General features: G+C 41.6%; 1 protein-coding gene across 1 annotated transcript in view; it reads right to left on the bottom strand.

The window, feature by feature from the left end:
- The window catches only part of fbxo41 (F-box protein 41), a 31785-nt gene extending 19675 nt beyond the window's left edge, over positions 1-12110 (bottom strand). The window contains exons 1-3 of the mRNA XM_028409806.1: positions 12038-12110; positions 2683-3481; positions 1665-1894 (exon numbers count right to left, since the gene is read on the bottom strand). Of these exons, the coding sequence (XP_028265607.1) occupies positions 1665-1894; positions 2683-3231 (779 nt within the window). The 5' untranslated portion in view covers positions 3232-3481; positions 12038-12110. The remainder of the gene's footprint in view (positions 1-1664; positions 1895-2682; positions 3482-12037) is intronic.
- Between the last annotated feature and the right edge of the window lie 10842 nt (positions 12111-22952).

Genomic DNA, 22952 nt, shown 5'->3' with positions numbered 1-22952 from the left:
GTGGAGGGATTTCAAGCTTTGGTGTGAGTTAAAAACCTGCACTAGGCATCCAATCCAGTCTCTACCCACTGCAGACTTCTGAAGGCTGATACAGAGGCAACTGAAAACAATATATTGAACCTTCATTGAACCTTTGAATTGTGAAACTACACCGTTCAATGTGAGACTGAGCTGTGTCATTTCATTGCTGAAACAGTTATTTTAAAAAAGCACTTTCTACCAAATAGATTGAAGCTATTACCAAGCAGCACACAGACACACACATGGCACACACACAGTGATGTGTGCAGCTGTGTGTTCATGATGAGATTAGAGGCCTTGGAAAGTGCCTTTCTGTCTGTGACCTATTATTGACATTCAAGCCAGATAAGAAGAAGCAGGAGAAGTGATAAAAACCCAGGAGGACGATAGAAAGATGCAGCTGGCTGTCCTGGCAGATAAAGACACAGTACACACACTCTAACGCCTGTTGATCAGTTTATCAGAGGCTGTGAAAGTGCAACACTAAGAGGACAGAAACTGCATTTATGTTAAACCTTACCTTACCATACTGAATAACTGGATGACTGTAAATCATAAAAATACAAAGCCTGGTCTTACCCAAGCTCTAAATCATGTTCAGCTTCTTTCATACTGCTGTGATTTACATCCAAGTCTCACGTCTGTTTACAGGAGCCGGACTTTAACTGGATCATGGAGCAATGTGGCAGCTTCATGAGGCGGCTGCCAGGATGCTGTGAGCGTAACTAGCTGCTGTGAACAAGCTGCTGCCGTACAACCCCCCCATTCAGCATGTGCAGCTGACCAGACCTGGAGGACACTGGTGTTTTGCTGTGATAGCAGTGGGACAGATGTAGACCACATCTGGTGGGTGGATAGGACAGAGAGTTACACTGTCATCAGCGAGGCATGGGTGAAGGAGAGGAGGGCTGATGATGTGCTTTATGAAAGCAGCATGGTTAAACTGCCAGGGTCAGTCAGATGGTCCAATATGAAACCACCTCCCTCCAACACTGGAGGTGGGGGTGCTGTCTCAGACCATATTGTGATGAGATAAAACCAACCCAGTCTGACATCAACACCCACATCAATTGCATTGAAATTTGGTCCCCTTCCTTCTGTGTTTTTATGCACACAAACAGACAGAAACGTCTTCTGAGGGAGACTAAAAATACAAACTGAACTGTTGTAAAATCTGGTTCTGTTCAAATTATAGACTATAAATAAAGATGGCCGAGCCCATAGATCGCCTGATGAGTGGTTTGTAGCTCAGTGTGGTGGTTCCACTAGTATCCATCTTGGCAGTTCAAAGAACTTAAGGCTGTAGAGGCATACGTTTGCACATTGGAGTCTATGGATTGGCTTGTGGTGGTAAAAGCAAGTGCCCAAAGACCACCACTGATGAAAACAACACAAATAATTGACTGACTGACCGAACAAACACTGACCATCAACAAAAATAAATAAATAAACACACTATTTCAGCATGTTTGCAGTTTTCATGCAAAGATGTGAAGAAGAAGTGGGAAAACATGAACATCAAAGTGTGAGTTGCCGAAACCTGGTGGTGTGCATCGATTGTTTTCACCTCTACATTATAATACTACTCTGACAAAAACTTTATTACACAGCTTAAGTCTGTAACACAAGAACATTTGACTTACTGCTGTTTGTGGTTCAGCTCTGTCTCCTTGTTCAGCAGGTCCTGCTTCAGGTTAGCTAGCATTTCCACAGAGACATCCACCTGCCTGGAAAGCTCCGAGGCCTTGTCCTCCAGGTCTTGCTTCTCCTGGCTCAGTCGCTCACTCTCCTGCTTGGCCCGCTCCAGCTCGGAGCTCTTCCTCTCCAGCTCTGCCTGAAGACGGCCTACGCGGGCCGCTATTTTCTGCTCCACCTACAGGGAAAGGAGCTCTTGAGCTGCCTAATGTCAAACACAACTAAATAAACATTTGTGCTGCTTAAGATGTTTGAGATGTTCTGTGTGGAATCATCTTTACAAATCATTAAGCATTGACCTTAGTTTGAAGACTAAAAGTCTAAACACTCCTGACAAGCAACAAAAAACTCCCCATTTTCTGGGTTACCAAGGTGACAATCTCTGGCTCATTAAAAATACATAACACACCTTCTCACAAAAGAGGTTTCTACTAGTCCATATGTTAGGGAAGGATGTGCAATAAATAGGCTTACTAAACTGCACCTCTGATCATGTTTTGCACAGAGAATCTGAAGTGTAGTTGTACCTCTTTTAGTGTAAAAACTGAAAAAATAACTAGTCTCCAGTGGCTAAAAATGTCAACCCTGTCCTTGAGGACTTGATTAATGCTATTCACCACATAATTATTCTGTGCAGCAAAATAAAACTCCTGATTACAATTATGCAGTGGCTAATCTCACATTAGGTATTTTCTACTCGTTACTGATATGACAGATCTGCAATGATCGGACTCGTGCATGAATGCAATGAGCTCATTGTTATTTTTCTCTGCTCTTAGGCTGAAGGTTTTCAGAGCAGACAGAGAGCACCAGGATGAGTGCAGCTGGTAGTTTAACAACTGACCTAAAGACTTCCCTGTCTGGCTGTGGTCTGTGCAATAACTCTCCACCAAACATTAAGCCTGCAGAATGTATGAGTAGATTTAGATTCTGACAGCCAGAGTCAAATTCATCATGATGATTTACCTCCTCAGACAGCTTCTCCAGCCTCTCATCCAGCTCCAGCCGCTCAAACGCCCGCGCCTTCAACCTGGCAAGGCCTTCCTCATAAGCTGCTTCCACTGCACTAGCTGCTACATTGGCTGCCACCGCTACAGCTGTGCTGGGGTTTCCATGGGGACCCGGATCTGTTGACGTCATGGCTTTCTTCATGAAAATCTCCCCCAGGGGAAACTCCACATTAGGAATATACCGTGCTGCACTGTTGGAGTTAGCCGGGGTCAAACTCAGGTCGTCCGGACAAGGAAGCTCACGGCAAGGAAAGCGCCGCTCCTTCAAAGCTGAAGGTCGAAGTGGCTCAAATGGGTCGTTGTTGTTGGCAGGTGTGAGGAGAGCTCCCTCTGCCACTAGGGGCAGCAGAGCGGCGGCGTCACACACACTGTTGGATTTGGAGAGGACGTAGAGGGTCTCGTACGTGTGGTTGTACTCCAGGTGGGCACGCAGTGACGACAGGCTTCGGAAGCGCTTGTGCTCCCCGCAGCGAGGACAGCGGTATGGCAGGTCCAGAGAGGCCATTCCGTGCAGTAACTGCCGGAGGAGAGGGGGGCGCTCACGCAACACAACGGTAGCGCCAGTATGAGGGCACAGTGGTGAAGCACCTGGCGGATCCTCTCATGGTGGGAACAGAGCAACTACGGGACACCTGCAGGAGGAGGAGGAGGAAGAGGAGAGATCCCATCTGCAATGGAACAGCCAGGTCAGTCACATGACCTCACATTCAACTGGTCTTTTTACTTCGTCTGCCATGGTCTCCCTGCCTGATGTCCTAAACAGAGGGAGAGAAAACAGTTTGTATCAAAGGGTTTCTTTACAGTGCAAAAAAATTGATTGATTGTAAAAGGTTCGATATAAATAAAACTCAATTGAACTGAACATTATTGATACAAACACACATGCTGTGGTCATTCCAACAATGTAGACAAATGTAAATAATCTTTATATAGAGATTATATATAGAGACTATAGATTAGCATTCTGATTCAGTATCTTTTGTAAAAAAGTGATAATTGGCTACAATCATTACAAACCCAGTTAGAATTGTCTGCTGTTTAATGTGCTAATTAGATGTGCAAAGACAAAACAGCCATGCTTTAGTAGTCATTGAAGCAGTCAGTGACAACTCAGAGAAACACAGAACATGTGGAGTAATGCAGATTATTATTATGTTGCATGATTTCCCTCAAATCTTCCTCACAGCAGCTGTCTGGACACATCAGCCTCTTCTATCAGGACCCTCTCATTAGGAATAATGATTTACGAGTCTAGTGGTCAAGAAACATGAAACCTTTTATTCTCCGAGGGTTACAAAGTAAACTCACTTGCACTTGTACCCTGAAATACTCAGAGGAAGACTCAGGGAAGAGTGGGGGGGAATGGAAATGGATCCATTAGTGAGAGTGCCAAAGTCATTTTCCAGTCTTAAGTCTGAGAGGTCAGACTGGATAATGCTAAGCCCTTTACAAAAGAGATCTGGTAACCCACGCTGGGGAAAAACAACCCCGCTAACTGTGATTGGAGTTATAGTCTCCTCATGCAGCCTCTGGTTCTGCACATGTTACTTTATGTATTAAACATCTTGAGATAGAAAAAACATGTTTCTAATTCTATTAAACCAAAATATTTTGGACATCTACCTTAATCATTTGCCACTTAAATGCTGAGCAGTGAAAGCCACAGCAAGAACATTTGTTTATTCAATTATCAAGCACATGAAATCTGTCAGTTGGCTTCCTTAAACGAGGTTCTCTAATTAAAGCATAATTCTTTGATCATAATTCTTAATAATTCTTTGGTCTCAGACATCAGACAATAATTACTGCAGTCTAGAAAATAAGCAAACAATATCTGTAAATCACCTGGGTATTTTTGAGTTTCTAATATCAGTAGCAATATCAAGCTATACCAACTACAAAATACTGGTTCTACTGATTACCCACATCTACATTATGTTGTTCAGGCTTTGTTTTATACAGACAATATTTGTTTTTTCTCCTAATATTTATTCAGCTAAACGTCTGAAGGAGATTCAGAACAGGCCTATAGCCATCGGGCACTACCAAACCACAGGCTTTACAAAGAAGATCAAAGAAGTATGTTAAATAATAAACATCCTCATTCAGCACATTCAACATTACTGCAGGTTGTCTTTTATAGAAGCAGCAAACCAACAGGGAGTAGTTCAATATCAAAAACAATACCACTTCCCAGAACTTGGACTGCTTTACTGAAGCTGTTTCCGCCAAACAATCTGAGTCCACATGCAGCTCAGTTACACAGAAGAGTGTGCACAGTCTGTAGTTTAACATGAGCCATTTGGATTCTTTCAGCTGAGTGGAAAGCAGTGTTGTACACCAATCCAAGACTGAGCCAGGACAGACTCTCAGAGATCTATAGCTGCGATTAATGAGTGAAGCAGTAGGCACTGGGGGTGTAATCACAAATCACAGATGCAGACCGTTCCTCACTGAGGGCTCATACGCTGGAAATCCCCAGAAGTCACACAGACTGTTATTAGACGTCTGGTGAGGCTGGATCAGGGAGTGTACTGGCAAGTCATGCCCACTTATTAAAGGAGGAGGATTTCACAGGCGCAGTCACTACACTGCAGACAGCAGGCATTCCCATCTGCTTAAAATTACTCAGTGAGGTATTTAAACAGGCAGGAAATGGAAGGAAGTGAGGCTGCTCCGTAGCCACATGTCACATCCTGCCAGTGGAACTCAGCTGAGACATTCCAGAAGTGAAGAGTACAGCCTTTACTACATCTTTAAATTTTAACAGCAAATCGGACAATATAACACCATCTTCACTGCATCCCTACAGACAGTAGGAACAACCCTTTGGTTGTTACCCATCAGTCTCTAAGGGTCTTGACACTGTGACCTCACACTGATCACATTCACAAGCTGTCCTTTAAAATGAAGTAGCAGCACAAGAATTGTGGGGGAAAAATCTGCTATGATCACACACTCTCTCTCTCTCACACACACACACACACACACACAGAATGACTCTGTAATAATGATCTCACAGATCAGCCACCTGGTGCTATGGCAGAAAACCACTCTGGGTGGCATCGTGTTTAGCATTAGCTTATTTATAACTGTCCAAACCCATGTGTGCCCAGTGCCAGCAGAATTCAAAAGCATCACATGTTCAAATATTCTTTTAGTTTCAAGCCATATTGTTGAGTGACATAACCCTAACAAGCTGTTTTATTTTCTTTCTTGAGTTATTCTTTTCTGTGGACCTTTACTGGAAAACTATTGCTGCTGGGGAGCCGTAACAATCTGATTTTCATTGTCTGTCGAAGCCTTTCAGACAGTCAAACAAGGCATTAACATCAGTCCGCACAGACCCACAGGAAGCAGAGTGAGGGCTTCAATACAGCCGTGGTTCTCTCTACAACAAGGTCACGAGAAGTGATTGTATCTGGACTTAATGGCTCCTTATCTGCTGCTGTTTACATCAGGGCAGTAACCTGAAGTTGGAATGGCGTTTAAACATCTACAGACAGTCCACTTTTATCACACACAAAAAAGGTTTCTGAACATTAAGCCAGGAATTACAGGTGAAGAGTCTGAAATACAGAGATGTATTAAATACTGTGATAACAGGCTGTGAGTGTGGGGAAGCCATGAGACTAGAAGATGGAAGTGTTCTTCGACAGCAGCCTTTCAGACATTACTGAGTGAAACGTGTTGTTCAAGAGTAGAATAGTACAGGAATAATATCTCACCATTGAAGGCAAGGCTAGTGTGAAGCAATATCTCCCCATTTTGAGCCTTTTAAGTGCACACAACATGAATGCTGCATCTAATCAAAAAGAAAAAAAACACATTTTTCAGGTTTCTAACAGAGATAGAGTCATGGCAAGAAAAAGGTTGTGGTTACATGTGCATTTCTATGAGTCACCTCACTACAGGTGCTAATGGGCTCCACCCCTGGTCCACTGTCCATAATGTCTCAGTAACAACAGCAAACCAAAAGTGGTTAGGTGATTACTGTTTACAAAGAAAATAAGAAAGACACCAATCACAACAATGGAAGGACCAGCCCCACACTTCAGAACTCCATCACCAATGGTGCCTACATGGGTTAATCAGAGACACACTGTAGAGACCAACTCTATAAAAAAACATGATTCAAATATAGTTTGACTGCACCGTGCCTAAGCACCATTAAGTTTTAAAAAAGAAATTGTTTTTTTGTTGTGCTTCTCTAATATTATATTTATTAATCAATTGACTATTCAATAGAAGGAGATGATTGCAATCCAACGAGCCCATGTCTCACTGATAAGACCCAAGGTAATGGAGAATCTGATAGACATCAGCAGACACATTCAGGCCTCACTATTCACAGCTGTGTGGCTGTCAGCAACATTAGGTCATATTCGAGCAGGTGTACAACATGTGAGACTCATTTTACTGTTCTGCACTCTGCTGACATGCACATCTAAACCTTTACATGTGGAATAACTCACACTTAATGTGTTTATCAAAGCAACCATTTTCTATAAGTGACTGAACCTACTGAACCTTTGCATCACTAATAAACTGAATTCTTCACATTCTGGGAATTCTGCAGCTGTTGTAGCAACCGCTGCACCAGTGAGCATAACCATCAGCTGGCCCCCAGGCTGCATTAATGACATGACTGCTAACAATTAAGCTCTGAAGGATGAACACCAAATGATCCGCCTGGTCTGAAATTATCAGTGAATAATAAAAGTCATCAGCCAAAACAGAATGCCACTCAGTCTCACACCATCTTTGTTCAGCAGTCTGTCTCAGTCAGGTGAGGTTTATTTCTGTGCGCCTGCTCTCCCTGATAAAAATTTGTTTTGCTTGGAGGTGTGAGGCGGCGAGTGACTCAAGGTGTATCACAGCTATCACACCCATCCTTTGCAAAGCTTCCACACAGAGATGCTGCAGCACTGAACTCTCACTGGCAGATAGCTGTGTGCTACAGTATGTAATAGTGGAGGTGCCGAGCCATCGTGAGAGAGGTGTGACACGAGCGTCATCCCACGCTTCAACAATGAATGTCGTTATATCCCTGCTGGTATTTCTCATGTGGAAAATGTGCCCCTCAACTCCTACATAATTATTTTCACAGACAATAACATCACAAAAGTGAATATCCCAGTAAATAAAGAGAAAACAGTGTGACAGAAGAGCAAACATCACCTGACTGTAGTTTGTCCTGCAAAGAGTATCGGTGCTAAATGAGCGACAAAGAGTGAACACATTCACTTAGCATCTGACATGGATACGAGCCCGTCAGATTTTTACACGTCCCCTGGACAGGTTAATGTTCCCTGTATAAACTCAGCTGGAGGTTTGATGAAAGCTCCTCATGCCTTCTAAGCTACCTGACTATGTCAAAGTGAGTTAGGTCTGAGTAAGCCATGGGACTTCCAGGACAGGAAAATCTCACAGCCTTGGGGCCCTTACCTGACAGCAAAGGGCAGACCTAACCACTTAGGTTGGAAAAGATTCAGCTCACACTGGTTATAATACAGCAAAGACATTTCATTTTATCTGACAGTATTTCTCTGGAACGCTCTTCCTTTGCAACGTCTGTTTTTTTACGGAGCCCTGAAGTGGCCACAGAGAGAAGAATAGTTATATAATCAAAGCCATTATTTACTATGAGCTCTAAAAAATGCTAGTGTGTGTGCAGCAGATATGATTTGTTCCCACGGTTACATTAATCCGTTCCAATGTTTCAGTTCATTTGTGCACAAGAGATAAGTGATACACAGAGCCGGAGCAGCAGCCCAACCTTTCTGTCTGAAGCATGAGTGTGCACAGCCCGACTATGAACTGCAAGATTAAAAGTGATTTGTGCTGCAAAATATAAACGACCGTTACACACTTGTTTCTAGACTTGTGTGTCATTTTGCTTACACTGAATCAGCCTCCTTTCAGTGTTAAACTTTAATACAGTTTGCAGGTAATATAACTATTACCTGCTGCTGCTAGGCTCACTTTAATTATGTTAAAGTAGGCAGTCAGTGAATTTTGACATTTCTACATGGAGACATGGGGACGGACTGACCTTTGGAGCAGTGAGGGAACTATAGTTTCCACATTAGCTTCATTTCTCAGCCCTTGTGTGCATCCATTGAAGTCGTATTAACATTCAAGGACTACAGTAAGACTGCAGGAAAACGTAAACAATTAAGCTCCAACCCGACTGGAGCCACAAGATGGATTAACCCCGACCCTAAAGGTCTGGGGAAGTGGACAGTTGCCCACTTTGAGACAGGAAGACTTTCACAAATGCTAGCTGATGGACTGATTAATTCTCTGACTGACACTGTCTACTATTGATCCAGATGGGTCAGTCGACAGTCACTGAAATGATTAAAGCATGTTCGGGTATACACAGATCAACAACGTATGCCAGGAGGATGTGGTTGTAAACACACAGCTCTGATCCCCGCTGTGCACTTACTGTATGGATTGAATGCAGATAATGTAAGAGAAGTACAGGTCTGTTTATGTTTAGCTTGTTAATTTTCCACAGAAAACTGATGGAAATTACAGTAACATTGACATATATCATCTCCACTGTATCAGCTGGACAAACTTTCTTAGTGTCTTCAAAGAATGCAAACAAGCTTCTCATTGTATTTTTGTACATCAAGGTTTTTTGTGCTGGCCTAAACAAGATCAGGGATGAAGCTTCTACAGAGGACGTCTGTGGGAAATGATGCTGAAAATGGCTTCTATGATTTGTGGCTTCATTTTGACTGTCTCTGAGGTCCTCTTGTACTCATTAATCCTCAGCCTCTGATAGCATAATATTTAAGTTTCTGGGAGAGGGGTTAGGAAATGAGTGAAAATTAAATACTTCCTATTTCAACAGGCTTGACATATGGTGCTGTCTAACAAGGAAAGGAAATTTAATATGAGAGCATCACCTATAATCTGATAACATGTCGTTACCTGATGGTTTGGAAACAAAGGAAATGAATTGCATCAAAATAATTTTCACATTATAGTGTCTATATTGTACAAAGACTCTTTGGCAGTCACAAGCTGTCAGAGAAGCTGCCCTGAGCCAGAATCATGAGCCTGTTCCTTGATCTCTATGTGATGGTTGGATGAACATCATTTTACAGGCAGGCGCAACAATAACATAACAGCTGGAAGATTCCTGAGCCAGCTGTGTACGCATACCAGTCAGTGCTGAGACTGAATGATACATGAATGATTAGCAATTAAAGCAGACGAAAAGTAAATAACGAAAGCTACGCATGACGTGCATGATTTAGTTCATCAGCTTTATGGCTTAAGCAGAAACCCACCTGAAAGTGATCCGATCCCAAAGCACAGTCTCGACTTGATGTACAGTAAGTGATTTTCCTGCAGGACGTGTGGGAACGCTGCACCTAGACTATCTGCAGAAGTTAGTAGTATGTTGTACATTGTATTATCACTAAATGGGCTGATCAGATCAACATGACTAGACAAGCACCAATAGACAGCATCTTGTTTATCAAAATGCACATTTAAAGCACCGCAAGCCTGCGTAAGACCCCAGCTGTCAAATGTATGAAGACACTTATAGGAAGAAAAGAAGGGAGCACTCTTCTTCACGCCACCTTTGCTTATTTCTTCAACAACAAACACAGCCAGTGTGATGCCACCTCAGCGACCATGTTCAAAGTGCATGGCAGCCGTCCATAATCAGGGATGTGCTGAGCCGGCTCGTCCTTTCACACAGCTGTCAGTTCTGCGGTGTCCCTGCCTCCACTGGGGATTTAAAGGCACAACAACAGTGCCCTGCTGTCCCACCCATGTACCTTTCCACACAGCAAACATGCAACAGTTGTAATAGGCCTCTTGGCTCAGCGACAGAGTGTGTTGATATGATGCTGAATGATACTACACCTACAAAATTACACTTTGACTGTTCCTTTAAGATTACTAGACCGGTTGCTTTTGAACCCACCACTTAGCTCAGCAAAGCCACTGCTGTAAGCTGCTCTGAAAGTTTTCTGTTTTCTTTTGGTCGGTAGGTGCTGATCACTGTTGGAAAACATTTTTTACAAATGAACTGTATGATAATAATGAAGATAAAACAATCTCTCAAAACCGACTGACTTCCACAGTCTGTTTGTGGATGAAGACTCAACTGAAACATTTACATGTCCTCTAAAGGAAGTGTCAAACATTAGAAGAAGAGAATGTAGCTGAAGGACATCTCAGTGTGAGGGATGACAACCAGTGTGCATAAAGTGTGGATCTCTATAGATAGATAGATAGATAGATAGATAGATAGATAGATAGATAGATAGATAGATAGATAGATAGATAGATAGTCTGTCTAATCTCATAGTTATTCCTCCTTTTTCAGCATGACTGCTCCAGCTTTTGTCAGCTCTGATTTCTACACACACAGCAGCACAGAGAGGCTATGGCCCACTGACTCTGAGATTTCTCATGCACTGTAGTCATATGACAGTTTCCCAAACTCTGGCTGTGTGTCACTTCAGCAATGTGCTGCCTCAGGAGCTGAGTTATGCCAGGAGAGTTTCAGAGGTCCCGCGGGAGTAATATTTAGCTCTCACAGTGTAAATATTACAATCATGATTTGCTTTGACACGTTCCTCCTGAATCCAAGTGCGCTCAGAGGAACATTCCAAATCTATCCTTGTCTCTGTGAGCAGACTGGAGGATACATTATGATATGAGATGATATGTGCAGCGTTGTAAAATGTTACAGCTGTGTGTGCACGCTGAATGTAGCAGACATCAGCAGGAGTAGGTCCAATTTCCACACATCCAGGCCAGAAAGCCCGGCCAAAGCAGGCTCAAGCTGTCCACAGACAACCGCTAACGACGCGTGACAGTAAACACGGGCACTATCAGCGATAAACATCATTGATCTTCATATCTGCACGGCACATGGATCAATCACACGCAGCGTATCAAGTGGGTGTGGACGCGCGGCATCACTGAATCTCATCTTGCAGCAATGAACGCCACCGTGAAGGCTTGAAAGCGCAGAATAAAGGAGGAGGACAGGTGGATTCACACCTATGCTGCTGGCAGCAGCTGTGCCCTCTCGGAGGGAAAGGGGCGACAGCCTGGCATGCAGGCTACACGATTTTTTTTCCTGCTTTCTCACAGCGGAGCTGGCTCATTGCTGCAGCCGGACTCCCGACGTTGCACAAAAAAAAAAATAAACCGTAGCGGAGGAGCATTGGCGATGAAAGGGGCAGCTGACAACATGCAACACACACACCGACACAAATGTGGTCGGAGGAAGGGGTAAAGAGAAAAGAAATGTGCGTCTCACTCACCTCGCAATCTTCTCCCCATTTTTTTCTGCGCTCCAATCAAGATCCGCTCCTGCCTTCAGTGACGTCACGCAGCCCCTCTCTGCAGCAGAGAGCAGCAGCAGCAGCAGGCCTGCAGAGGACGACCAGGGAGGAGGGAGAGAGGAGAGACAGAGAGGAGGGAGGAGAGAGAGAGAGGAGATGTTCATATGAATCATACAAACACCTCTTCTGTGGGTCCAGTGTGGACAGACCAACAGACCATCACTCTCATACAGCTCAGACTGTGAGGACAGTCTGCAAGCTGTCCCTGAGGCCCTGAGGACCACTTAGCATCTAGTTAAAGAGGAGGCTTGTTCTCCATGTGTCACGTGAATTGGAGTCAACCATCTAAACAATGTGTTTCTGGGTCTGTCTTTGGTCAAAAGAAACAGGAAGCTACAGTAAGCTACAAAGGGCCAGTCATGTGATCGTTACACATAAACATCAGTAAACATCAACAGATAAACATATGAGTCAGCAGAACAAGAGCGTGTCAATCTGAGCATCAGTTTTCATGTGCAGTCTGTGGGGTTTGACTCACATCTTTAAAGTTTACTACACTTTACTAGTATAAACATAACAGTGTTTATAGTGCAACAGTCCTATTAGCACCACAACACTGTTGTTATTATCTAAACTATCAGGTTGTGTTAGCAGGGCCCCACAAAGAGTCCCAGTAATCTATTTACTTAAGGAGGAGTTCACAATCAGCACAAATGCACAAATTTGACATGATAAAAACTGATTCTGATATAAGAACAAATGATTCACTTTATTATTACACAATTATTCAATTAACACAGAATAAAGAACATTTAACAGACTGTGATGGGCAGTAAGGACAAAACATGGTTGGAACTGAGGGATTTTTTGGTCATTTTTTTTATTTCACAGCCCTTTGTACTGTTACACAAGAGTTAAAATCACAGTGGATTTTAATCAGCTTACATTGAACCAAGCAGACTTGATTTCGAATGAATGAAAAGAGCCGATTGCGATTTGTTTTCCTGCTCTACACTGTTAGATTTTACCATCCTCCAGTCAAACATTGGTCAGATGTGTTATCAGCAGCAGCTGGTTGTTTATCTGTTTGTAGGTCTCTGAGAGCACCGCTGCAGAACACTGTGTATCTCTGTGTGTATGTGGGGTCATAACTCTTGCCGCTAATCATACAGTAGGTTTCTGTGTGATGATAGAAAAGAGAAGAAAACAGAAAAACATAGTTGACTCAAGTATAGAATCAGCTTCCAGTGCTTTATTCGCCTGCTGATGTTTTGGTCTCTGTGCTCCACAACCTGGGGCTGTTTCTGCAGCACTGACACAAAAACAGACATTTATTTACAACGCTGCCTTTGTCATCCATGCTATCATATTTATCAACTACATGTTACAGATAGATAGATGATAGAACTGTTCCTCAGCTAGTATGAAGGATTCTGCATGTAGCTCGTCTCCCTGTGAACTAAATGTTTATGGAGTGCATAATGCAAAGAACACTGTGTGAGTGAAAGCCACAACAATGAATCCCTAAAGCTCATCTGTATGTTGCCACATCACAGTGCTTTCCTGTTGTTCAACACAGAAGGACAGAAACTGGTCCACTCAGAAAATATCATTAGTATTTATGTTTATGTTATTCGAGGAACAAATACGCACAAACATTTTCTGATAAAGGTAAGGTAAACAATGGAAGTCTCTAAATCAATAAATCAATGCATCTGGCTGTATTATGGTATTGTATTGTATTATATTGTATGGTTTTGAATGCCTTTACATTTGGTAACACTTGTTCAACAACAGTGAATGCATCATGTTAGAGTGTATCCTAAAAATAATGCAGCCATAATCAGAAAGTGTGTGTGCGTGCGCGCGCGCGCGTGTGTGTGAGAGAGAGAGAGAGAGAGATCTTCCGAACTCCCATGTAGGCATGCAGGAGCTTAAGCACCACTTCCTGGTCAAAGATGAGAAGTGCACCATGCACACACTGTAAAAGACAAGCTGCATATTTGTGCATTATATTTACTGATTGTACTGATAATGTTTACTAAAATCTGTCACTAATTTATACTCCAGTTTACCCTGATGTTCTTGGCATACATTTACAATTTCATTGTATGTTTTTGGTTTGTTTGTTTTTTACATTAGGCATTAGACATCAGGCTTAGGGCTGCTCTGTTTTTTAGACTCACAGTTTGCTTAGAAGCACTTTCTCTGATCTTATGTCTACATTTGACCTAGAGAGAAAGAGAAAGAGAGACTGAACTGTTAAAGAAAGTAAAAATAAAATAGTTATTGTGTTGCACATCTACAGAATACCAAAACAAAAATGTAAAAATTACCTAAAATAAAAAGTCAATATGTCTAATTCCACAGTGATGAACAAACCCACAATCAATGATGGAAATGAAATTAAAGCTTCCAGACTTTCTTGTCTTCTGCCATTTCCACTGAATTCATTTAGTCCACTCAACTTTAGATTGTTCTGAGTGGAACATTAAGGTGTCAAACAGGCCATAATTTCAACACTCCTGTAACTGTCAAATTATTCATGCCAAATGTTAACATTTTCTCAGAAGAACTTGTAGATGCAGAGCGCTCTGTGAGAGAATGCATTTGAATTCATACAGCATCTATGGTATGTAATAAAGTAATATAACTGATAATGGGAATTAAATTTATATTCTCTGCTAGTTTGTAAGCATACTCTGTTATATTTTATAGACTGTACATCATTTTATTATGTTATAATATTTCTAGTTATGCATCAGATATGGAGATATTACTTTTACTATTTGAACATATTTCAATGTTAAGGTCTTGTAACATACAGTGGTAGTTTTACTTACTGCTACCACAGTGGCCATCTATAGCTGGAACACCTGAAAGTCACATGATTACTCTCCTCAACAGATGCTTGGGCATTTTAGCAGCTGGGTGAGAAGCTAGTTTAGCACTGCTAGCACCATCAGTGAGACCTCTGATTGGTCTTGTATCCATTTTACAGCATGAATGTAGAGCAACAGGCAGAACCATCTTCAGTGACAACAAGGAGTCCTGCAACAGATGGTCTGGCCTCCACAGAGCCCTGATCTCAATATCATGGAGTCAGTGTGGGATTACGTGAAGAGACAGAAGACACTCATACAGACTCAATCCAACAAAGGACTGTGGGGGGGTTCATCTAGGCCCTTGAAACATCCTTCCGAGTGCTAAGATGTTCAGCAGTGTTTAAAGCAGCCAGGTGGACCTCACCATGTACAGCAGTGTAAAGAGTGGCTTTGAATGGACAGAATCAAATTCTTCCTGTGATCTACAGTACCATTTATAACTAGCTCTTCTAGCATGCTTGGGTGTTAATATTAACGTCATCCTCAGTAACATTTGTGATGCACAATGCCTTCTGCACCGAGGGTAGTTATTTACTGTCTAGATGGACAAACCATGTGCCATCTAGTGCCACTGTGTTGGAGAGAAGGCAGAAATCTTCTGATACCTTACACTAACAGCACTGCAGCCCAGAGTAAGAATATATATAAAATGATTGTTGGTGCACTGTCCCTTTAATCGATGAAATACATGCCAGAAGTGCCTTTTTATTTTATTTAGCTGTCTCCTCAATCTATCTGTGTATTTCACAGTAACAGTTGGCACCTCCTGGCTGTTTCTAAAACATATTACCCTTTATATGATTTAAAAAAGAGCAAACCTGTTACATCAATCTCTACCCCTCTACGCCCTCTACATGCTGCACTCATCCAGTCATGACAGGGAAAGACTGACACACAAAGGCTTAAAAACTCTCTCCTTCAGGAGATTTTGATAGGATGAATATGATGCTGGGCCGTTTTCTCGTTCTCACGTCAAAAACCATGGCAAATTTAGACCGAACACCTTTATCCATCCCTCCTTATTCATATTTATGAGAAGTGACTGACAAACTCATTGTTGGGTAATTACAGTGTGGTGAACCTTCATTGTCTTTAGATTGGTAGAGACTGAGACGTGCTGTGCTTTGGCTTGCTGCACTAATGCAAACCTCTTCCATGTAGATATTATTAGTCACTGTTTGCTTAGCAACCACAACACAAGTCTGACTTTTTATTTTTTTTTCTGTACAGTGAAAATGCTTTTTATTGAGTTTATTTAATTTTGTATGTGAGAATGTAAAATGGAGAAGAAAACAAGGAGAAGAAGAGTTAGAAGAACAAAGGTAAGGCCTAATTAATATTGTGTGTTTTTTTAATAATGATGTTCAAGACTAAGTAGTTTTATAGAATCAAAAGATCTGCTTTTAAATAATGTTGTCATCACATGGAAGACACGACATCTGGAAGCAGCAATGATGATCACTCCATCACTGAAAAAGGATCCATTTTTATGGTAGGTTATTATATTCTTAAAAAAACGACTCTGACTATATGACCCTAAAATAAACTGGATTCTGGAGGTCCTGTTAAATTAAATATGTCCCACTTAGAGCAAAAATCTAATATTATATGTAATAGAAATAGAATGCAGTTCAGACTTTGAACAGCAGGGGGCACCAGTAATATGCAGGGAATAAGAACAGCTTCTAAGAGAAATATCATTTTATAGTCATCAGATCAAATACTTAAAATGTCTGGAACACATAGAATATTTGAATACTTTCATATATAATATATTTAAATATATGTGATTTGACTGACATTTAAATGCTCTGTGGAGGAAATATTTAATCAGAAAGCACATCTAACACAAAATGACCACCAGGCTAGCTTCATCAAAACATTAAAAATGATTTTCCACGTCATTTAAACAAGTCAAACAGGCTTTATGCTGTCTGTTAACACTCTGGGTAACACAATGGAACAACATACAAGCCTGTGGGGGCTCAGCCAATATCAATATATCACCTCAAGTGCCAATTATGCTCATTAAAGGGATAAAAAATGTGATGAAACTGCAGGTTAACAGCTTGGAATCCATTATTACATTCACTACACAACAATGCACCACTGCTGTAAGTGCACATTTTATTATCGGCTATGAAAAGCAACAATCTGCAGCGAGAGGGCAAATAATTGTTAAATGCAAAACATCACTGGACAAATTGCTCAAGTAGTTTCGGCAAACAGGCCGCTGAAATATTATAGGTCAGCTATAGAAGAATTACAATCTCATTTCTCCACTAATTCAATTGTTTTGATTTTCTTAATGGTGTGACTTGGTCTAAGAGCCATTAATAATGCTGCACACAGTGCCATCTTTTGTTTTCACTTGAACAACAAGAGTGCGAGGAGATGTTGTTTGGCCTAAGTGCATGAATTTATCTGTCAAATTAAAAATGCAATATAAACCTTAGACAGAAGATCTTGTTTGCAATGTGGAGATCAGTCCATGAATCTACCTGTAAATGTAAAGTAAAACATGTATATATCTATATATGTGTATATGTAACTCATTATGTTTCTGCAGGACAAAAACACACATATCCTATATGCATACGACAGCAATATCATCAATTTAATTGATGCAATGTGCAACGCATATCTGTACAGGAAGAAGTAAATACACAACAGTGTGTTAGGATGGGGCTTTTTCTGCTGCAGGCTCCTCAGTATATGCCTGCGCACCTATTGTCAAGATGATTTCTGAATGGAAACTTGGCTTGCCAACTGCAAACACATTAATGTCCTGATATAGTCATACATGGTCTTATAGGGAGAAAAAAAACATGTATCACAATGACAATGATTATTCACATCTCTGCATTCTTAGCTTGAGCCATGGATGTTGCCATAGTAACACGAGTATGTCTTATCAAGTACAGCCCTTGTGATTTTTTTTATTCACTGCAACTTATTTAGGCTGTTCACTGTAGGTATGACAACAGGCTATTGAGTTGTTGCATTCATTTCCATGTTAATAGAGTTAACAGCCATTGTGTGTTAGCTTAACCTTTGATCTCGCCTTGTCAAATTGTTGTCAGCTAATATTAAATTAGACCAGTAATAGAGGCTTTTTATGTAAATGATGTGAAATGCTTTAAAACTATAAATAGGCATAATTCAGCCGAGAGCTATAACACCATGGTCTCTGTGGTATCAAAACATTTTTGAGGAGCATTAATGATCAGACTGTGAAAAGCCATTTGTGATACAAGATATTCAGAGGGGCAGAGGTTGAAAGTTAATCTTATTTGACATGATCACAGTATATTTTGGATGTAATACTATGACAGCTCAGCATGCACAAAGCCGATTTTGTTCCATAGGAAGCTAAAAGCTCCTGATATCACATAATTCTGTGTAAACAGGAGTGAAACTGACGACTTCATGCACAAATATCAGGCAGTCTGGAGACACTCTGTGCTTTAATCTCTGCAGCGTTTTGCTCGCATAGTATACCCACAAAGTGCAGATTTTATTTGAACTTGGAAGTCACTTTGTAGCTCCAACTCATCACACACATGCGCACGCACACACACACACACACATGCACGTCCTCTCTCGTTGAAAATAATGAGGCTGTTTGATGTGAGACCACTACGGGCCATAATGAGAGGAGTAGACTGTTCAGGACACATGAAAGCTCTTCAGTCCATTTGGACCATGAGCGGCCATTATGGTGCGGGACCGAGACACCATGGAGGTCTGCTGACTTTATGAAGGGGTGCAGGATTTAATGATCGAGGCAACAGCTAAATCTGTCACCCTTTTAACATCTCGTCGGAAGGAGGGAGGAAATATTTGGGGAGGTGTTAAATACTGGGAGACCTACAATGCTCAAGGGCACGGTGAATGGGCCAAATGAAAAGAAACATGGTCAGTATAAAAAAAGACTGTGTGCCAGAGAGGAAAATCTGCTACATAAATTAAAGTCCTTGATTATACCAGCTCTGTGACTGTTTAAGTGATTGTTCAACTTCAATCATGCTTCTGTATTCATTCGTAATGATAATTTCTTTGAGGGTTATTCTTTGTTTTAAACCTACAAAGTGATGAATCCATAAATTATCTCTCTTTTTTTTCTCGCCAAAGGCAGGAAGAAGCACATCTACCTCTCATCATATCAATCTCTTCCTCCTTTACAAGATGCCACTGTGCCAGAAGAAACACAAACACAGTGAGCAGTGGATGAGTAGGAGGAAGGAGATGCTGAGAAGCTTCAGCATCTCTTCATTTATCTGCAGGACGAAGAGAGGAAGAGCTCCAGCTGAGATGGGGTTAATATTTCTCCAGCCTAAGTTCTGGGAGGACATTGTGATTTGTCACCTCAGTAGTAAGCCCCAGTGTCAGGAATATAGTTAATGGTTAGACACAGCATCCTGCCACTTTCCAACAAAGGAAGGCCTGCCTCAGCCGCAGAGGACTGTGGAGGACCAGGGACCCTGTCACTGACTGTCTCCCCAAAGATGGCAGTTCCTGATCAGTTAATAGTTAACAGACATGTGGATGCATCAATCTTGAGGAGTGACAGGGAGTAAAAAAGCACAAATACACAGACGGTGGGAGCCCAATGCTGATGCTGTAAACATATCTTGTTAACAGGAAGCAGACCCTATGGCGCAACAGCCTTGAGTGACATGATCACAGATGACTAACAACGCCAGCACTCACTCATTCGTCCCTCTTCAGCTTTCTAACTAAGCATTTGTGCTGCTAATTCTTCAAAGCATAAATTAGCACTATCTCTCCGTATTAGTTCCTGAATTAAGGAAAAATCATTTACTGGCCAGGAAAATATTTTTATGTTGAATTCCTTTTTCATTATACTTTCTCCAAAGCTGCTCTATTTTTTTTCTGTTCCTCGCCTTATTTATACTCTCTGGAGAAACAATTGCAGCCACAAAAAAACTACAAAATCACATTGTTAATTCACATGCTGATTACTTACAGCACAAGACAAGGGAATTTGAGGACCTACAGAGTTAGAAGCTGTTTTGATTTTTAAATGTGTGCTGCTGATCTGACTCATACATATAAAAAGACCCACATTTAAAGCACTAAGAATCACAGGAGAGGGACAAAAAGGTCTCTTTAGTCTTCCAACACCCTACAGGCTTGAGATCAGAGACAGCCTCCTGTCTGATATATGGTCGGCTCTTTTTAGGCTTGGGAAACATACTGTATCGTATACGCCCCATGTGACCCCAGCATGGCTCCTATACACTCAGACAGGGAGAGACATCACTCTCTGTGCGATCCCCCTTGGTGAAAGTGACAGTCAATCACCGGCTAAAAGCCACTGGGGTGGAGGCAGAGGTGGCCATTATGCACTGTTGGTGGTGGGGGAGGCGGTGAGGAAGGAGGAGGGGAGGGAGACTGCGGGTGCTGCAAGCTCTGTTCTGCTGCTAACCGGAGGGCAGAGGCCGCTACAAGCAGGGCAAACAGAAAGCAGAATGCTTTACTACGTTTTAGAAGCAAATGTTACACATTTCACTTCGTAGCATTCATATAGTCAGAGTGCAGAGCTAAGACAGAAGCAACGGGGTTGTACTTCTCTTTACATACGCAAGCTGCTCAGCTGTGTTATTCAGAAAGTTCAGGTCAATGGCTTTCTGTGGTGTTTCTGTTTCTGGTGATTAAAAATGAAAGTCAGTACTGTCTGTTAAACTAGACAAAAGACAAAAATCTGCAGCAAACTGAACTGAACTCCATGTGTGAAAGACCCCTGTGATCAATCAGAGGCTGATTTTCTTGCAGGAGTAGATCAACATAATTTTATTTATTTTTTAATACTAATTTAGTTTCACTTCTCTCTGCCGTTTCTATACAAATACTACGACACGTGCCTACAAATGAACATGCATCTTATAGACATGAATATGGTGTGATTCCAGGAATATCAGCAGCTTATCATGTGGCAATACATCCTAAGAGTGTAATGATTCTAGCCTACAGCAACAAGTGTCGCCATTAAGAAATTTACCTGTCATATTAAAATGAAGAAAGAGTGTTGTGCAGTTTGTCCCCTCTGTGGACCACTTATGTTGTTTTCTTGAATACTTCCTAGTTTCCACTGTCTCTGTCCCCAAGGCCGCTCTCCTCTTCGACCTTGCTGCCGATGCATCAGTGCAGTAATCTGAGTGTACTGTAAAAACAGAAAGGAATTTACATGGAGATTTGTGGCAGACATACTGTACTACCTGTTGGTCAATTAAGTCTGAATAAGCTGACCAAAGACTAAAATACATTTACACCAGAATATAGACGCATGTCCAAACCTGTCATAGCAACAGAGGAAAATACTACAACAAGAACAGGAAACAATAGAAAGAAACAGAAAAAGAACTCTCTAATTATAGAATAAAAAATCACTACTATGTGATTTCCTCTGTATGATTTAGTCCACTCATGCACCTGCACAGGAAGTAATGAGCTCGCTCTGTTCTGTCATTCGTTCCTAATGGCTCCAATCTGCTACTGCAAACACAACTGGATATTAAAACAGTGGTTGTGGCAGAGACAGCAAGCTCCCTAATGCTGAAGTAGCTACATTTTGCATACATTTCATGGAGCTCCAAAGAGGCACGCTTGATTTGGCTGGTTAATTTAGATGCAGAATACATACTTTAGTTGGCGTTGTGGCTGGTGTGCACATGCAAATCGTTGCCCTGCTTGACGGGAGGGTGCACTGTATGAGCATGTTCAGCCCACTCAGTTTTTTTTATACTACTAGTCTTTATGTCCCAACCCTGCCTCCTCTTCCAGTCTCTGATTCAATCTTGGCAATGACAGACATGTACACACACACACACACACACACACACACACACATACCAATGCACTTCACATACTACACTTTCAATCGGCCTCACTCACTTCTTTCTCTCACTGGAACACACATGCGCACAGTTTTCTCAGACTTCGACACGTTCTCTCTGCCTCTCTATGGGTGAGCCATCATTATCTAGAAAGAGTGCCAGTGTTTGGCCACAGAATGCCTCCTTCCCAGCGTTGAACTGAACAGCTGAGACATAGGCTGCTGGTAGTGACACGCCTGTCAGAGACATGCCTCATTACTGCTGTTGCAAATGTCAAAGCACTAAAGTAATCACTCACAGCTCTACTGGACACATGGTCATATTGTAAATTATCTTATAGGAAGAGGAGGTTAACGCATGTCTGTGTATATGTGATGACGTTAGATAGATAAGTGGATTTAACACACTTTTGTTTGAAATAGTTTGCCAGAGGGCTGCATGCTAATTTGACAGCTGATTTTTGGATATTTGCAACAAGTAATAGCATGCTAGACTTTTTTATTGTGTATGCACAAACTTCCTTCAGAGTTATTACTGTCAATCCAGGATGCTTTCAGCTACAGTATGCATGCACCTTGGGATGATTTCCAGTATTTATGCTTGGCTCTTTCTTGGGCACTCATCCCCTCTGACATACAGTAAATCATGACTGATGTAAGTGATTGTGGTTGGAGGAAGCTGTCTCTGCCACCAGCTGATCAGGTTAATGGTTAACGCTTCATCCTGTCGTCACTAGAAGCTGCTGTCACAGCTGTCCACAACAGGCTGGACCACAGCCGGGGTGGCATTGTTATGAAAGCAGGGGAGAAAAGCTAATCAGGCCTGTGTTGTTGTAAGGAGATAATGGAAAACATTCAGCAGCGTTTTCTTTTCTAACCTTTAAACAACTGTAAATGGTCGATTTGTATATTGTTGCAATCATTTATGCCTTCAACACACACGACACAAGACAGTCATGTGATCTGAAAAGTGACATAATACCAAAAATACATACAAGTTTACTTAAAATACCAATAAGCAAAAATAGACCTTGATTAGAAAAATAAAATATTATCCTTTTATTCCTGCCCCTGAATGCTGTGTTTATTTATATAGCTTCTTTTTATTGATACCGTTGCCTATAAAAAAAGCACAGGTCATTACCTTTCA

Source organism: Parambassis ranga, chromosome 1, assembly GCF_900634625.1.
Source record: "Parambassis ranga chromosome 1, fParRan2.1, whole genome shotgun sequence".
NCBI lineage: Eukaryota > Metazoa > Chordata > Actinopteri > Ambassidae > Parambassis > Parambassis ranga.
The sequence above is the reverse complement of the archived record's forward strand: the minus strand, read 5'-3'. Positions and strand labels throughout refer to the sequence as shown.